This window comes from Indicator indicator, chromosome 2, assembly GCF_027791375.1.
Source record: "Indicator indicator isolate 239-I01 chromosome 2, UM_Iind_1.1, whole genome shotgun sequence".
Classification (NCBI taxonomy): Eukaryota; Metazoa; Chordata; class Aves; order Piciformes; family Indicatoridae; genus Indicator; species Indicator indicator.
Window position 1 is genome coordinate 25,677,640 of NC_072011.1, and position 18,647 is coordinate 25,696,286.

Sequence of the window (18,647 nt, forward strand, 5' to 3'; positions counted from 1 at the left end):
CCAGCTTTCTTTTAGGCCCCCTTCAGGTACTGCAAGGCTGCTATTAGATCTCCCCACAGCCTTCTCCAGGCTGAATAACCCCAAATCTATTAGCCTGTCTTTGCAGGAGAGGTGCTCCAACCCTCTGATCATTTTTGTGGCCCTGCTCCAACAGGTCCATGTCCTTCTTGTGTTGAGGGCCCCAGAGCTGGACGCAGTACTCAAGAGCAGAGTGGCTGTGCTGGCTGCACAGCAATTTTGGGTTTGCTCTATGCAATGTAAATTAATTTCCAGTAATTTTTCAAAGAGAAAACTTCCTATTTTGCTATACCTTTTTTGTATCAAAACTGAAGAGAATGTAGAGGTCTTTTTCCATTTTGTTTTTTTTTTTTTACTTCTTTATTTAGTATACAACTGATAAATCTCTCCTCAGTATCGGAAAGCTGTAAATCATTCTGTAAGCTGAGAAAAATTTCAGTGCATTCAGTAAAGCAAACTAAGTTCTAATCAAAGGATGATAACAATCAGTCACTTTACCGATCACTTCTTTTGTATGCATTGCATTGAAACGTCCATCATTCCTCATATTTCAGACCACTGACTAGCTGTGTAAAAGTGAGAATGATAAAGCAGCTGCAACAATTCAGTTAACTGGGCCAATACGGAACAAGCAGTTACAATAGTTTCTTCCTTTACTACCATCCACAGAATCTAAATATTTTCTCTTCAGTTTGTTCTGAATTGCATATGACCTTGGTGCTTCATAATGTTGGTTTTTGAGGACTTTGATCTTAGTTTGTTCAGTGGCAGTTATTGATTTACCCAAATTCTGAACATCTTTAATGGACATTGGACAATAAGGTTCAAAGTCAGTATTTTGTTGACAGTATTGCAAAAACAAAATCAGTCTTTCACTTACATGACAAATACTTGCTATCTGTATGTGTGCATACACGTTTCCTTGTTATGTTTTATAAATGAGGAAAAAAGAAAACATACCTCAGATTTCTGTTTTTTTCAGGGTTAGTAAATCAATAATAAAAATTTAGTAGGGCACAAGTATTCAGTAGGTTTGTTTTTGAGCTGATTATGGTGGTTGTCCAATACCCTATAACCAAAATTCAGTAAGCATATGATAATGCCATCATTTACTAATTTTTCACAAACATGTAAATATATTCCCCAGTTCCTCCACCCCCAATCTGTGAGTCCACTTGCATTATGTGTTATGATGAAGTCACAGTTACAGGCACCATCACGGTAGATATCAGTCGCTGGCTAGTGGCAAAACACTCTCTGAATACTGTTAATAGCAAGGAAAAAATAGATCGTTTTATAGTAATAATTTAATATGATTTAGGGAATTTTGATTTCTTGCAAAATTTTCTATAGGGAGAGAGGGTGGGAAAATTACTCCTAAAATGGCATCTGAAATCATTGCATACTTCCAGGCTTAGCTGTGAGAGCACAGGTGTGTTGCCCAAAACAGATCTCAAATAATCATAGAATTCTTTAGGCTGGAAAAAAACCTTAAGAATGAGCCCAACAATTAACCCAGCACTGCCAGATCATACTGAAAAAAATAAAAGTGGGCAGGGGGCAAAGAACACACTCAAGTAGCATAGAATCAATAGTTCTTAATACTTCTGCTCTGTTATTTGAGCAATTGTGTAGCGTTAATTGATTTAAATTAATTTTTTCTTGAGTTTTATTTCATAGTTGCAGTCAATGGTAGGCTTTATTTTGTCCATTTCAGTAGTGGACCTTTAAGATGTTTTGAAATAATTCCTTTTAAAATGACAGAGGAATGTATCCCTTTTAGTATTTTGGGGGATATTGGTATTGGAATCAAATTTTAGTTGGTGACTAACTTTTAATTCCCTTCCTTTTATCTTCAGGTATGGCTTTCCCAACGAAAGGCTAAGAATTCAAGAACGGTCTTAACTGATCCTTCATCAGATCTGAATTTTAACAAATGCTTAGTTTCAGCAGCCTTGAAAAAGCTTGGCCTAGCAGTCAGTGACTTACTTGCACTTTTTTGCACATAGATTTTAAATAAAATAGTGCTATTAATTTGGATTAGCTCCTATTACAGAGTAGCTGTAATTTATGAGTGTATAGTAGTATACTGACTGCTAAGTGTTCTATATAGTGTTTGCTTTACTAATCACCTAATTCATTGCAGTTCATACTTATTGACTTAAAGTTTAAAATCACAATCTGTAGGCTTGAAGAATTGCTTTAAAACTATTTTTTTTGTGGTAGAACTGGAAGTGATCTTAAGGTTAGCAAATAATTGTCAGTATTAAAAGATGGCATTATTTAAAATAGTCCTGCTGCAGAAAGGCACTTCAGTGAATATGTGACTAGTAAAGCTTATGTCCTTGGGTCTAATAGATTTCATGAAATACTGTAATTTTTGGGATTGTAAATGAATGGATTAAACACGTTAAGGCCAGGATGTTTAAAATAAATGCAATATTAATCTGCACAGATAAACTTCTTTTTGAGATTAAGATTTGAAACTGCTGTGCCTTAACTTGTTGCTTTTCTTAAAATGAACTTTGTAGTTAATGGTCATTTAAATCCATTTTGATAAACCTGCTGTTAATGTTTTATTTGAATGTGTTCTAACTTTGTCTTGGTAATTGCAATTTAACTAGGTGCGGTGGCTACTAAAGTTCGAAGGCACGATATGCGTGTCCATCCTTACCAAAGGATTGTGACCGCAGACCGAGGTTAGTTTAGTTCTGCAGTTCTTGTTTGTAAGAAGTGCTTTGAGTGTACATGAGATTTGCAACACCACAGCTGGTTAACCAAATACACTATTTTGACCTATTTGTTATTTTTTCCCCCCCAAATCTGAATAGTTAATATTTTAGAGCTTTGGGAATGTTTGTGGTTTTAAAAACATTTCATAAATCTTGGCTTTCCCAGCTCAATTAAATATATAAACTTTGTGATATATTTAGTATAAAGGCTATAACTGATTCCCTTTTAAGAACTATTTCAAGAACCATCTGCATCACGAAACACTATTAATTCAGTGCTACAATAATTAATTTGGTCATATTCTCTCCCCTCTCCCCCCTCTTCCTGTAATTTGTTCTTTTAATTGGTGTGGAAATACCAGATTGGTGTTGCAAAATAAAATGAATGGGTGATTGCTTTATGAGAAAGACGTAAAGGAATTAATGCCTCCTGTCTGTGTCTGGAGAAATCTGAAGATTTAGGTTCCTTTTTTTCCGATACGCTTTTGAGCCACTGTACTGTATATTATGAGGAGGATGCATGTTCTCAGATACCTGTCTGAATTCAGAAAGGTAAGGGCTGTGAAGATAATTCAAAAGTTGTTTGAGTTTGAATTACTAAGGGTAGGGAGTGTGTTTTGGTTTTTTTGCCAAAATCTGTTTCTTGATATTTGCCTTTTGCTGCTAAAATGTGTAACCTGAAGGAGAAGCAACTTTTGAAGTCCTGTTGGTGAGATGACATCCAATATTTGGGCATCTCTCTTTAACCCTTGAATGGAAAGTAAATCTTCATTTTTCTCCTTTTCCTCAAGTGTAATGCCTTTGGACCCCTGAATGAAGTACTTAAAATTATTGAGAAAAGTGTTATTTTCGGTTTATTGACATTGGCTAGGAAGCAATGTTTGGGATGAATTCTTATCCCATCTCTGTTGCTGATTCACTGTGGGTTTTGGCAAGTCATTTAATCTCTCTATGTATGTTTTCCCATATGTAAAATAAGAATAATAATACTTCCCTACCTCACAGGGGTGTTGTGGGGGTTCTTGTTTCGTACAGGGCTTTGAGGATGCAAAGCATTATGAGCCAAGTATTATTATTCTGCTCACATCAGTCACTGATGTGCAGGTTTCCATGATATTGTAATATTCAAAAACCAAATTCAGGTGACAGATCTGACATCTCCTAACATCGAGTACACTTCACTTCTCACAACCTTCCATAAATTAACTTCAGAAAACAATGCAGGTTTCAGTCAGTAGAATAAAAAGGGCTTTCCTGGATATTTGCTATATTTACATAACACTTTTTCATATGTTCTTATGCTTTACAGAAAGCATAAAGCTAGTATGACACTAAAGTTTTCTAGAGGATTGCTTGTTCTTTTATATTACTGCATATTATTTGCAGCCCATAGGCTTGTTCTTATTTCTTGAGAGCTCTTCGGTTGACAGAAGGGTATAATCAGAATAAAGTCACAGCCCATATTTACCAAAAACCTATGTCTGTCAAGAGTAATTGGTGGTAAGGATTTGGTTGTCTTTGAAAGTAGTACAACCTAATGTTGCAAAATTCAGTTTTTGCTACTGGTCTTTCATGATCTGGACTGGTAGTTTCAGGTGACAAGCAAGACTACCTTTTTGTTTAATTAGGTATTTGCTTGAGACAAGAAGTAAATACAGTGATAAAGCATGGAGAGGGGAAATACCAATTCGTAGTTCGAGTTCATCATTGTAGTGTTTTCCCAACAAAGAGAGCTTAAATACTATGCAAAGCACCTAGATCTTTCATCTGGGTCAGTTATGTAATTGAAATTAATTATTGGTGTCATTTCACCTTTTAAAATACAGCCAGTAGTGGAAGCCTTAAGTAGAAAAATGCACATGGCTTATGTTCTGTGGAAGAAGTCATGTTTCTTGCTTTTAGCACAAAAACCATGCTCATGTTTCAGGAGAATGTTATTTTAGTCTTATATAAACAATCCCAGTGTCTATTAAGAAATTTAAAGTCAATTTTCAACTGTATTTTCTTGTGTTTTGAAACTGTAATTATAGATTATTGCTGCACAGGTTTAACAGTTTCACAAAAGGTTTGGAAGACAACTTTGTTCAGCAATGTTCAGTTCACAGCTTACTGTTCTGTTTCCTTTAATGTGCTAGTACTATGTTGTAGAATTAAAATATTATCAGTATTTACTTTATTCACCTATTTAGTTATTCTGTCACCAATATAATTCTGCAGGTTTAGCCACGAAAAACAATGTCAGCAAACCGAAATACTTTTTTTTCAGTGCAGAAACTCTTTTTCAATCATGAAATGTCACTAAATCTGTATCTGCATTCATTGGGTCTAAAGTTTTTTTGGGGGGGGGGGGTTGTTTTCTTTTCTTTGGTTGTTTTTTTAATTCTAAATTGACTTTCAGATGACCTTGTAGTACTGCTGCATTCACTTTTTAAGTAGGTTTTATTCTTTGCATAGGTATGGTTGAATTTTTTTTTTTTACAGATAAGCACTGCATTTGAAGTAAAAATCCCCAAATGTTTAAGTGTTTTATTCTTACAACTAAGCATTTAGAATTGGTGAGGGGTTGAAAAATATAGCTAATTTTAACTCAGAATAAAACCCCAGTTTATAAGTAATACAAAATTGAATTTGATGCATGTAACAGAGAGACTGACTGATTTAATTGTAATAAACTGTAATGGTGTTGCACAGTTGACAAACCTGTGTGTACTGTAGAAGGCCAGAGACTTGGCAGAGGATGTATCACAGGTGTACTAGTATTTTTAAGAGGTAGCTTACTGTGATTATAAACACCACAAGAAATATTAATGCTGAGAATTTTTTTGAATGTTTTATCCAAAACAACAGTCACATAATTTATATATAAATTTTAATACCTTTTAATCAGTACCAAAATGCTTTAAGAGTCTGTTTCTAGTATACCTGTAAAGTGGTGAGATTGTGCCACATAAAATATTTATTTTTGCTTATTTTTGAAAAAGCTGTTTCAGTTTAAATAAATCCCACTTAGCATGAATCTGAAAAAAATCAGGGAGTATATGGTATCATTTATATTGCAGTAATAATTTTTTTGTAGTTTTATAAACTGTATCCTAAATGATAGGCCATTTTTATTCTGTGAAAGTAAAACAACCCACAAGAAAGATTGCTAAACCAATGCTATCTGTGAATTTTACACCTACTGGACTTCTTTTTGTATAATGGCACAAATCTGACTTTGCACTGAAACCCTTCTCACTTTCATCTCCTCTGCCTTAGTCAAAATGGCAACAGTACAAAAACTTCTATCAACCTCAGAATTTATGAGCTATAATTAAGCTGTTGAATAAGTCTTAAAATATTTAAAATAAAAATCATACTACTGTTAAGTGGACCAAGTTTGGTGAAGGAGAATGTAAGAGAATGATTAAAGAAGGAGCAGCTCAAGAACATTGGGAATGATAACTTTCCACTTGAGAACTTTTTTACTGTAATTTGTTTGTGGTTTTGGGTTTTGGTTTGTTTGGGGTTGTTGTTGTTTTTTTTTTTTGTGGGGGTATTTTTTGTTTTTTTTGTTTTTGTTTTTTTTTCAAAAGAAAATAGTATTTACAGGTGGCTTCTTTTAAAATATAAAATATAAAGCAGGAATGTATATGAAATGTCAGATTTTATTGTATTTGCAGAGTATTAGCCTTGAAAATGAATAAAGAGAGCTGTTTGTAGTTTTAAAATGCCTTATTAGTATCAGTTAGATATTTTCTCTATTTTTTGATGTACGTAGAGCTTTTTAAGTATAGACTTTAAAATGGCAGGACTTTTACAGTGTTTACATGCAAGTGCATTTTTTAAGTGTCCTATATGTGTAAAATAGTATTTTGAACGGGAAAGTGCTGGCTAAAGTAGCAGGCTGAGCATTTTCCTGGTTCCCATGATGATGCCTACGTTGCTAGACTACAGTTTAGTATTGCTTTGTATCATGAGGCCAAGAAATTCCATGTCGTTTGTAAATAGAATAAATGAAAGGCAATAAAAAATTTATTGAACAAAAACACCTTTGTTTGGCCCATAGTTTGTTGAACCAAATTTTTTCTCTAAATCCAGGATTTCTTAGATGATTACTCCATTCTTTTAACAACCAGTTATTAATAATCACATCCATCATTAATAGTTGCTTTAATGCTTGCACCTGGGGAAATACTAATGCTTAATAGCAGTCAGATACTGATGCTGTGCACTGACTGTTGTTCCAGAAATCTTCTACCTAGTTACAAAACTGTTTGTTGTTTTTTGTTTTCCAATTTCCTTCATCGACTGCTACTAACCATTAGTCATTAGTTGTATTTTATCTCTATTTCTCCTGTTAACCGGTTTTGTGGGAGCGGGCTTCTCCTTCACGTGTCCAAATCATGATGGAGGGCTGTCATGATTTTATTGCAATCTGTAGATGGTGTCGATCAGTATGTCAGAATTAAACATGCTTGGTTTTTTTATTAGTTGTGATTAGTTTTCATGTTGTCATTAAGCCGTCACTAGCTGGAACTAATCTCTTCTCTATCTTTTCTTTCTTTTTTTTTTTGTTTTCTTTTTTTGTTGTTTTGGTTTTTTTTTTTTTTGTTGTTTCTAACCACCCAGCCGCCACCGGCAACTAACCTATGACCTTCTGACCTCTGAACTCTTCACCCAATGATGACCTGACCATGCCTGCCTGCTGATCAGTTAACTGGTAAACGCCTTTGCTTGCCTGTCTTCAGTGCAGCGAGCTGGGGCACTTGTCCGTTCGTCTTACCATCTAACAAAACAGACAAAGAAATTGTTGTCCTCCAACTCCGCTTTTTGTTGTTCTCCTGTTTGGGTGAAAGTGGTTCTAGAACCTGCACTGAATAGTAGTAAAGCAATAAGGTCCAACTCATCCCTCCGCACTGATCATCCTCTAGTGTCCCGCCCCAAGCGAACGGTAAGGAGGCCTCGCACGAGATGGAGACAGATGTCCCTTAACTACCCGATGACAGAGGCAGTTACTGTGAGAGACTTCTAGGAATATTTTTCTTCTCAAACAAAAAAATAAAAAAAGGAAAAAAAAAAAGTCAAAGCTCTCTCTGAATGTACTGTGTGATGATGCATCATGCATGAACCTTTGGTCAGGGATGTCATTGGGGAAGGGATTCCAAAAAAGTATTCAAAATTTGATATGCTGTTTAATCACTACCCATGCCCTCAAAGGGCAGGAGTTGCAGCCTTTTAACTATTGCCTGCCAAATCGGACATTTTAAAAGAAAGAGTGCCATGAAATGCAGATTATGATGACTTTTCAGAACTACGTTAATGCAGAGAACAAAACAGCAACACTATTAAAGCAAAATCTGAATTTAAATTATTTTAACCATACTTTAATCTCCTCAGAAAATTACGTGAGAACAAGGTACATGCATTATGTGTCACATTACTGGGCAAACTGTTCAAATATTTTTTTTAAACCTCCCTGTATAGAAAAAATTTCATTAAGGATGTAAAAGCCATGCTTGCCTATTTGCTGTATACATGTAATGAAATTGTAGATAAAGTGTAGTGCATTGAAACAAAATGAACAAAAAAGTAGATACTTTTACTATACAAGGGTGCTGGTGCAGAAAAAATATATTTTTGGAAATGTAGCATTTTATACTTTCAAGTGTTATAAAAAAAAAAGAAAAAAAGAACAAAGAAACCCTTTATTTCATTAAATGATTTTTTCTGGTGGTTGTCAAGAAACAAAAGACCAAAAGAGCCTTTTAGTCTTTCTTTTTTATTTTTTAAGTATTGGAATAAGTCTAAAGAAAAGGAAGTGCCTTATTTTCTTCATGGTCATTTAGTCAAATGTCTTGTATAATCAGCTTCTCCCTCAGACAAGTTACTGCATGCCACTCAGTCGCCCAGTATGTGAAAGAAGCTGTGAGGAAAGACTAATGATGAGTTGACCATATTAATTACCTGATTTTTGCCATACTAGAGTGATAAAACTTTGCCAAAATCTCACTATGGAAAAATACTTGCTAAGTTCTTGTCAAACCAGCCCATCATTATTTCAGCCACTCTACTTTGTAAATCATAGCAACTGCTGTACTTGTGCAATGTAAACCAAAGGGTTCCGTGATACAGATTGTCAGCTTAATAGTCTCTTTCAGCATGAGACAATGTTTGTAGAGCTGGGAGTACGTAGGGTTTTTTCAGGGAGGGAGAGGAGTTTTCTTGATTTTGGTTGGAATAAATAAACATCAAATATTGTAGGCTTTGGCATCACTCAGAAAACTGATGTTCTGTGGATAACGAAATTGAAAGTGTTTAGCTAGTTTTCAGTTAGAGTCTGAGTGTGTCTCCAGTTTTCACAAGCAGCTCCTGCAGTGGCAAACAGCATGCAAATTACTTCTTTTTCAGCTCTTCTTTGACTACTAGAACTGTCTGCTGGCTTTTCTTTGTAAGATAAGCAGGAGAGGATCATCAGCTGATAGATTGATGTCCAGCTATACTTTATTTTTAACCCTTATTTCCACATGAGATTCATATAGCTGGGCAAGTGCAAGAGCTGAAGCTGTTGAACGCACAGTATTTAATTCTGAAAGCATTAAGTATTATTTTGTGTGGGGCTCAGTACTATACTTGGCAAATATCAGGTGATAACTATTCCTCTCATGTCAACTTGTTCTCCTCCTACAAATCTTCACAGCTTCCAAATGAAAGGTCAATAGTAAGCTAAGAGGGCTTACATTTTTAAGCACCTGCATGGTGACCTCATCTAACATCTTGTCTCACCTGGAAATAATTATCAGTTTATTTACTATGCAATAGACATTCATCCTTTCGTATTCAGCTAGCTTTCTGTTTATTGTGCCACTGGCTTTGTCTTCCTGTTACACATACAGTTGTGTTGATTTTACTTATAGTATATGCTGTGCCATTTTGATTTTATTTTGGTTGGTTGGTTGAATAAACTTGCGACACTCAAACATTTGAGGAGGGATTTGCTAAAACAATACCAGTATTTGATCCAGTTTCATCTCAACTATGATAAAACCTGGACATTTTAGATGTTTATCAAAGGTCTTTTACTGGGGGGAGGGGAAGTGTAAGAAATAGATGTGTGACATGTGAAAGTAATGTTTGCTCTGAACAAACTTTTGAAAACTTAGTTGACAAAATTTTGGATCAGCTTAAGGAAAAAAAAAAGCATGACTTTTGAAATCTCTGAATGCCTTGGTTCTCAGTATTATCATTCTTTAATGACTTTTTCTTTATTAAAATAAGTAGTTTTAAGACTTCTTTCTGACAGTATTATGTAATTTTTTTAGAGTGGGTAGATGGGAGTGTCGCTTGTATGTAACCGTACAGATGACATGTATTTGTCTATTCTTTATTATCTTAGTAGTTTCATGCTATGTATGTACCATAACCAACCTATTGCCTATGAGAAACATGTAAGATAATGTATTTACAGCCATTGTTACAAGTTTATAATGTATTTTTCTATCTTGTTTTATATGTATGTTATATAACATTCAAAAGAATTTTTTTCCTGATTGAGAAAAAAAGGATACAAAATGCAAAACCCACAATTTTGATAACTGAAAAATTGCCAATTGTTTTGCAGTACTTTATTATATTGGGAGTGTTGTCTTTCTTGGGTTTTAGTTAGCTACTGGATGAATACATTAGACATATTTGGGTTTTAGTTGGGTTTTTACATAGCTTGCATTTTAATTCTTTGGTTCTTTGCTGTTTCTATTAACCCATAGCATTATTTTAATAAATGTTATAATACCAACCTACTAACTCTGGACTATGTCTGTTTATTAACCATTACATGTTTAATTGAAGTTAAAAACAAAGACAGAAGAATGTAAAGTCTTGAGTTACTGGACTAACCCTGAAGAACGTGACCACAGATAACACAACGTGACTTGTTTTTATGTTGTTTGTCGGCTGACATATTCTGCACACTACTGTTAAATTGGCTTGGGTCATTCTGGCCTTTTACCTTGGGGAATCGGTGCCAGTGGAAACGGGAACAAAGTAGCATTTTTTGAGGCATTCTTCTTGTAGAGTCTTGCCACTTGCCTTTCAGCATCTGCATTACTAATTCCACACTTTCTTTTTCTTTCTCTAAAATAATTACTCTCTGCTCACAGCAAAAGAGAAAGATGGCCAGCATATTGGTAAATCGTGGCAGTGTACAGAAACCAGTTTGATTCTTTGTTGAACCATTCAGAAACAGCAGTTAATCTTACAGTAGTCTGTGATGTGTTGGTTTTGGCACCTGATTGACTGTTGCATCATGTGACATTTCGAAGCACAAAATACTTCTAGACAGAATTAGCATACAGTGAAATACGAACTCTAGGGCTTTTCCTTGCCGGAAGTGCCTTATTTTTTTTTTGTGTTGGGGGGGTTTCTTTGGGTTTTTTGTTTGTTTTGTGTTGTAGATCTGCTATACAGTCTATGAGTATTGCCTAGCTCAGGGGAGTACAGGTTCTGTAAGCCAAAGGTCAAACTGGATTGTTTCCTAATGACTGCAGAAAGTACAAAAATACACCTTTCACTAAATTACCAAGCAACAGCCGTTTTGAATTCCAGGGCTGCCTTTATGTGATTTTTCTCCCTGTGGATGACTGTAGGAACATGAATGCAGGGAATTTAAATGGTGAAAATGCTGTTTTGAGTATACATCTATGCAAATATTTTTTTACAGAAACATTTCTTAGTGTGCCTTTGTGTGAGGCTCTCTTACATATCCCAGGTCATCCTCCTAGATCTGTAATCTTAAGTGGACAGTAATTATGACAAATGTCAAGGGAGATCTTCAATGTCGATAACTTGAGATATCAACCGTTCTTGTGAAAGCCTATTTTTTTTTTTCATGTAGATAGTAAAAATTCAGATGAGGAGGCTTTGCATCTGTTCAAATGCCTTTAATTTATGATGTTTTAAACTACTTATCTTGAAATCTATTCAATGCAAAACTTTAAAAGTTCTCACAGTATCGCTAGTAAAACAGTGCTAATAAAAAGAATGCATCTTCATTTTATGTAACAATATTCTAGCTCTGAAGAAAATGTTAGTTTTCTAATGGCATGTAGCTCTCTTTTATGAAAACATAGGTACAGCTGAAATATCAATGCATTTAAAATAGTTTCACTTGTACAGACTTTTTAAAATTTAGCAGATGACAAATACGTTGTTATCCTAAAAATCAACCACAGGCAGATGATAAAAAAAAAATACAATATTGACAACATAAAACATCAGGACCTTTTGATTGGATAACAGCACAAGTGTAATTTCAAAACCAATAATTTCTACTCCTAAAGAATTTTCAGAGACACACGTGAAAACTCTGTAAAGTACTGTCTCATTTAGGTGAAACTACTCAGATGGGACAAAGAAATAAGTATTCTATACAGAAGAAGACTTCTATTCACAAGAACTTAAAAGAGCTTTTCAAAGTAGAGTCTGAGCAATGCTATCCATTTCTGAAAAGTGAACTGTTGTACCAAAGTACAACAAATTTTGTTTCTTTGAGAGTATTTTGTAATATGTTTTCCATCAGAGTGTATTTCATTAAGAGTCTTCAGGGATGTTTTTTGTATGTTTTGGATGAGCAGTGTATACTGAAAATACAGATATTTTATTTGTGATCATACCTTCCAAAAGTATGTCCAAAATCTGCATATAATGGATTGCTTATTCCCAGATTGTACTCTTTATAAAGGGTTCTGCCCTGAAAATACAGGAAAACATTGAAGTGTCTTGCCATCCTTTAAGAAACTGCTTTAATTTAGGGGAAGCACAAGTATACAAAACTTCATTCTTTGTGTCTGGGTAAAAATAGCACTCATCATAAACAGCACATTGTACAGAATGGAATTCGAGTAAGACATTCCTAAGATTGAAAGTACATAATTGTTACTGGAATTTCAATTTTGATGTATTTGATATATTTTGCTAAGACATTATTAAGGCATACTGTACAAATAACACATGAACCACATGGTAATCAATGCGGAATCAAACTGGTTAACAGAAGTAGTGCTCTTCCTTCTATGTGCCTGTGCACTAATTGCAGGTGCTATGGTTCTGCGTAGGAGGTGGGTGTTAGGCACAGCAGGTTGCAGTGCTGATTTCTTGGTGCCAGCAATTCAGATGTCCATCTTCAACAACAGATGAACTGGGAGGAATCTGATTCCTAAGGCAAAGATAAGTGAGATCTGCAACAGAAGAATTCATTGAATAAACAACAGCAAGACAAAATATATATACATACATCCTTTGACTTGTATTATAGCAGTTTGTGTGAAACACTCAAGGTTTTGTTTGTGCAAAAGAATGTATTCTGAGGGGAAAAAAAACATGGACATTGCCAAAACACATGTAAATAAAACATCATTTATAACTACATTGTGTACAATAAAGTAACTGGAAAAAAATGCATGTACTTTATCCTCAAAAGCAAACTGACAGCTCTCAAAGCTGTAGCTATAGTTTTATTTTCTGAAAAGTTAAGTTTTATTCTGTACCTAAACAGCAGAATAAAGAATGTACATTTTTCACACTTCCATTTTCATTAATGCTTTTAGCAGTGTTGTGAAAGATGTTAATTATTCAAAAGATGTCATGGTCATCTGTTTACCAGGGCATTTTCTGCTGAACAGTTTCTTACTGCATATGCTGTTGTGTGCAGCTGTAAGTGAAGCAAGTGTGCGTTACGTATTGTAAACGTGTGATACACATTTTGAATACAGATTTGTGGATCCACTAATTTTATAAATTTCTTAAAAGATAGCCAAGGGATTTTGATGTTACTGTACTTCTGTAAGCATCACTGTTACAGTTGTTTAAATAAGGAATAGGACTACTACGTTCTAGTAAAACATACTTTTTTGGGGGGGAGGTTCTGGCTACTATAGAAAATCAAGGCAACAAATCTGCTATGCTATTACGATGAATCTAGTCAGAAACACTTTGGAGAAGAAATAGTTCATGGTCTTTTAATGTTTTCAATTATACTTACATGATGATTCCTAGTTACAGTTTAAGACAATTTCTTTGCCAAGGTATTATTTGCTAAAAGTCCTACTTTACACCATTTAAATGAAGTGTTTTGCTTCAGAAGTACAGTAAAAGTTGAATGTGGCATCTTCTGGAGTCTGGTAGAATAGGGAGAGGAGGCTAAATACCAGTGTTTAGGTATGCTTTGTCTCCTGCATTCTTCCAGGAAGGAAGAAAAACTTTGCATAATTGTCATTCAAAAATAGTTTCGGTGATGACTCTTAACAAATTGGTAGTGTATAGTCATAGCTGACCTAGCTTTAATGATGGTAGTTCATAGAATATGGAGATATTTGGCATGTGTGACTCAAGGAGGTAAAGCAGCCCTTGACATCTTTGCTGTTCCTCTGGATGCTGTGCATTTGCAGTCCTGGGCACAGCCTCATTTGTTCTGCCATCTTTGGCTGTACTTTGTAAACTTCCTTCATCAATCCTAGATGCCTAGAAAACGGAATTGTGATAATCTTCTCTATCTCTTGCACCAAGTCAGTAATACCTGGTTATGATCACCTTCATGCTTAGAATTGCATTTATTGGTTATTAAAAGATGTGGAATGTAATGACCGGAAAATTTATATCAACAGATACTATTTTACTACTGTTCTACCAATGCTTTTTGCTTATGTGTTTTGGTATGTTTGTAGAGGTTGGCCTAATGTTGTTAAATGTCTCCTGAACGTTTTCACTAGTCATTGTAGTTCCCTTGAGGAAATGCTAGCTTAAGTATTATCCATATCAAAATAATGAGAGGCATCCATTCCAAAGAGTGCACAAAATCTTTCACTTTGACCTTCAGGCCTACCAACAAATAGATATGCGATTGTTTTCTTAGTATCCCTATCAAGTTCAGAAACAGTTAAAAATAGACACATGACAGCCAGATCCTGTTGAGTTGAACTCTTCTAATACTTACCAATCGTAAGTATTCATAACTCCCAAAACATATGTTTTAAAGGGCTGGTTTTGGTTTTTTTTAGGAAGTGCCATAGCATGTATTTGCCTTTTTAATTCCTGTCATTGTGTTTTCAACATGTTTTCATCTTCAGCAACAAACACCAGATAGTGGCACACCTCTCAACACTGTCATATCAGCAGCTCATCAGTAAACAGAGACTAAAATGTTATTTATTTATAAATGTCTTTTGCAGACTAGATACTAAGTAGAGAAATAACTTCTGTTAGTGAGACATTCTCAGAATGCTGTGGATATTCTGTTCACTGAGGGTGGTCGTTCTCAAACAGGTGCTACTTCCACTGCTTGAAAGAAGGAGGATCCTAAGTTCTCTTGCCATAGGTCAGTCTTTCAGCAAGTAATTGTCACAGTATTGCTTCTGGTTTGTTTTCATATTGTCTTACTTTATGAAAATCCATCTTTTGTATCCAGATTCTTTTAGTATCATGAAAGATATATCAATTTCCACTTTAGTGGGGCAGGGTTTTAAGGAGAAGTTATTAAAGTAAAAAGACAGGTTGAATGAGCAGTAACATTGCGGGAAGTGTGTTAACGTACCATAAGAGTACTAGGATCTTTATTTTGGAATCTCGCTGTATTATGTGCATTAGAAACGCACAGTGTAAGAGCAGTGTAACGTTTATCTTGTTAGCAGTGTACACCTTTCCAAATGATTTCCAGAGAAGGTGGTTTTCATGGGACTGAAAACGTTCAGAAGTAGTGAATTGACAAGATACTGCAAATTGTGCCTATGTCTGTCTTTTCACAGGAAGCACAGCCTTTTTGAAAGGAAAGGTTTTAATGTCTTGGCCTGAGATTTTTAGATAGTACATGGTTAAATTACAGTGCAGGTAGAACAGTTTATTTGTTAGCCTACCTGCTAATCTCCAAAAGTTTAAACATCCATTACCAATTCTGAGATGTTCTTGAATGTTAATTGCCATGGCAAAATTTGCATGTGTGCTACTCTAGTAAATCTCTGGATCATTTTATGGAGGGTGGATCCAGTACTGCAGAGGGGGCCACAAGCCCATTTGCTTGCATGCTCTTGTGTGAATTTTCCAATGCAACCTTAGTGATGAGACAATTTTGATTCTTTCCCTGAAAGGCAACAAATGAAGCAGATCTTCATCTTTGTTTCTGAGAGAAAATAGAAAATGTATGCCTCTCTGGACTGAACGAAGATAAAGAATTAACAGTAGTGCCAGAGCTTTGAAGCCTGTCCTCAACAGATGAATAAAATTACTTTGGAATTTATATGAATAAAATTACTATGGACTTTCTAGGAGACAAACAAGAGCCACATTGTCAAGAATCACATGCTGTGTTGACAAGAAGTTCATCAGAGACCATAGGCTGGAATTTTAAGTGAAGAGAATTGAAATTCTCTCAGTCCTTGAATGAGTCCTTGATAATGGCTGGTTTGCTATAACTCCCTGCTTTATTAAGCAAACTCATTAATTTCTCTGTTGGAAGTCTTTCCCTCCTTCACCATAATTTGAATTTCATGTTCTTCTGAGGTTCTGCCCTGCCCACTTCTGTGCTTTTGTACATTTAATGGACAAATTCTCCTTCATTAGGATGGCCAGGTGGCACAGTTCATTACCAGTAGACTTCAGCAAGACTTCAGGTCTAAATCAGGATGTACAGGTGTGACATTATTTAGAAAGCCTGTTTTAAATATACACAACTCCATCCAAGCAGATGGAAGAGATATGTCTCAATGGTGAGGACACAGATCTTAACGCTTGGAACACCTGTATTTGAGATGCTTCATTAATTACTGATGAATTGTCCAGTTTGGGGCAAGACACTTGTATTCAAATCCACAAAAAAACCCACAGCCACCAGAAGTGGGATTAGACCTTATTCATGTGTCAAAGTATGGAGTGTAATTACTTAGCTTTTCATCTAAGGAGTTTTTTCTTTTGTTTCATAAAACAAAACTCTGTCACTTTGTATTACCTGCGAGCACTGGTGGACAGCAAGTTCACCATTAGCTAGTGATGTGCCCTCAAGGCCAAGAAGGTCAAGGGTATTGTAAGGTGCATTAAGAAGAATGTGGCCAGCAAGTCAAGGGACCTCCTCCTCCCCCTCTACTTTGCCCTGGTGAGTCTGCACCTGGAATATTGTGTCCGGTTCTGGGCTTTGCAATTTAAGAAAGGCAGGGAGCTACTGGAGAGAGTGCAATGGAGGGGCACCAGGTTGATAGGGGACTGGAGCATCTCTCTTGCAAGGAGAGACTGAGAGACCTGGGACTGTCTAGCCTGGAGAAGAGAAGACTGAGAGGGAATCTTATCAAGGTGTATGAATATTTAAAGGGTGGAGGTCATGACGATAGGGCTGGGCTCTTCTCAGTGGTGCCCAGTGATAGGACAAGGGGCTGTGGGTACAAACTAGAACACAAAAGGTTTCACTTGAACTTAAGGAGAAACTTTTTTACTTTGAGGCTGACAGAGCACTGGAACTAATCTGCCCAGAGAAGCTGTGGAGTCTGCTTCTCTGGAGACTTTCAAAACACTTGTCAGTGCCTTCCTGTGCAACCTGATCTAGGTGTGCCTGCATTAGCAGGGAAGTTTTACTAGGTGATCTTCACAGGTCCCTTCCAAGTCTTAACATTCTGTGGTTCTGTGTCTGTTCTTAGCAGTATCAATTAAAAAAAGAAAACCCCTGGTACCCAGAAACAACATACCTGCTTGAGAGCAGAAGATCAGTAAGTCCCTGTCTTTCAACCACACCCATAATAATTAGTTTAGCAGCTGAGCTGCCTGAGTATTTCTCCCCAGTGTATGGTCGTAACTTAGCCTTTTGCATTCTTCAGCTATTCATAAAAAAGCTCAGTGTTCTCAAGTATCTTTGTTGCTCTTTTTCTGAATCTTTGTACCTCAATTCCCCATTGGTGAAGTGAGATTACCAGAGTACCCCAGTAGAGTGTCAGCTGTGGATGACTGCATTCAAGACTGTGGAGTGCTCAAACAGTACAATGCTGACAGCTCTCTGGTATCATCACAGTGTTCAAGTGTCTTACAGTCTTGAATGTACTTAAAAATAAAGGATGTAAGCAAAAAAAAAAAAAATCATTGACTTCTTAGTCACGCCCACAGTGCGACTGAGATTGCACAACCTCATAGGTCAGCTGTATTCTGTCTCAGTCTATATTACCCCAGTGAGTATCAGATGTGCCAGAGGTGGCTGTTTCCTACTTTGTGTTCATAACTTTCGCCATCCTGCAGGCTCACTGTGGATGGACTGAGCTGCGTGCCAGTTTTTCATAGTTGGCAAATCCAAGGAGAAGTGAAGAGAAAGAAATGCAGCTGCAGGGAACAGTGCTGCTTTGTCTCTTCACCAGTGGAATGTGAAAGCAGGGAATGGGGATTGCTCTTGAGACCCAGGAGAACAGGCCAAATGGGACAATATTGCAAGCTTGCTTGGTAAAAGTCAGAATTTCCTGGTACAACATGGATTCATTAGTATTGTCAGACAGCAAAATATCAAGATTGTTTAATTTTTCTGCTGCCTTTTTGGATAATACTTATCTGTGCCAAGAACTCTTCGGTGTTCACAGAACCTACTGCAGAGCAGCACACAGATATTGTCACTGACCTTTGTGTGTTGAGGTTGAACATCTTTGAGCTTTTGACTATGGCAATCCCCATACTGGCACAATACAGTGATGGTTTATCACATGCTGCCCTTTAGAAATCCAGATCTCCTATGATATACACAGTAAATTAAAATTCTGGACGAAGTTGCAGTGAGGCAGCATTCTGCATTCCTGTTAAACAAAGGTGCATGAGTTATTGAATGTGGTAGAGGCTACGTATGACACACCCCATCTCCATTTGAGAGTTGAGCTTAAAAATCAAATGGCTTTTTAAAAATCCATGTTC

At 36.0% G+C, this 18,647-nt stretch overlaps 1 protein-coding gene across 4 annotated transcripts in view; it reads left to right on the forward strand.

Moving 5' to 3' along the window:
- The window catches only part of QKI (QKI, KH domain containing RNA binding), a 147,331-nt gene extending 138,904 nt beyond the window's left edge, over window positions 1-8,427 (forward strand). For 2 of the 4 annotated variants that reach the window (XM_054397988.1, XM_054397970.1), the window contains exons 7-8: window positions 2,643-2,717; window positions 7,362-8,427. In XM_054397988.1, coding sequence (XP_054253963.1) covers window positions 2,643-2,717; window positions 7,362-7,378 — 92 coding nt within the window. In that variant the 3' untranslated portion in view covers window positions 7,379-8,427. Of the gene's footprint in view, window positions 1-1,877; window positions 2,718-7,361 lie in introns of those variants that run through there. The other 2 variants (XM_054397979.1, XM_054397996.1) reach the window with 2 other exon arrangements.
- The last annotated feature ends 10,220 nt before the right edge of the window (window positions 8,428-18,647 follow it).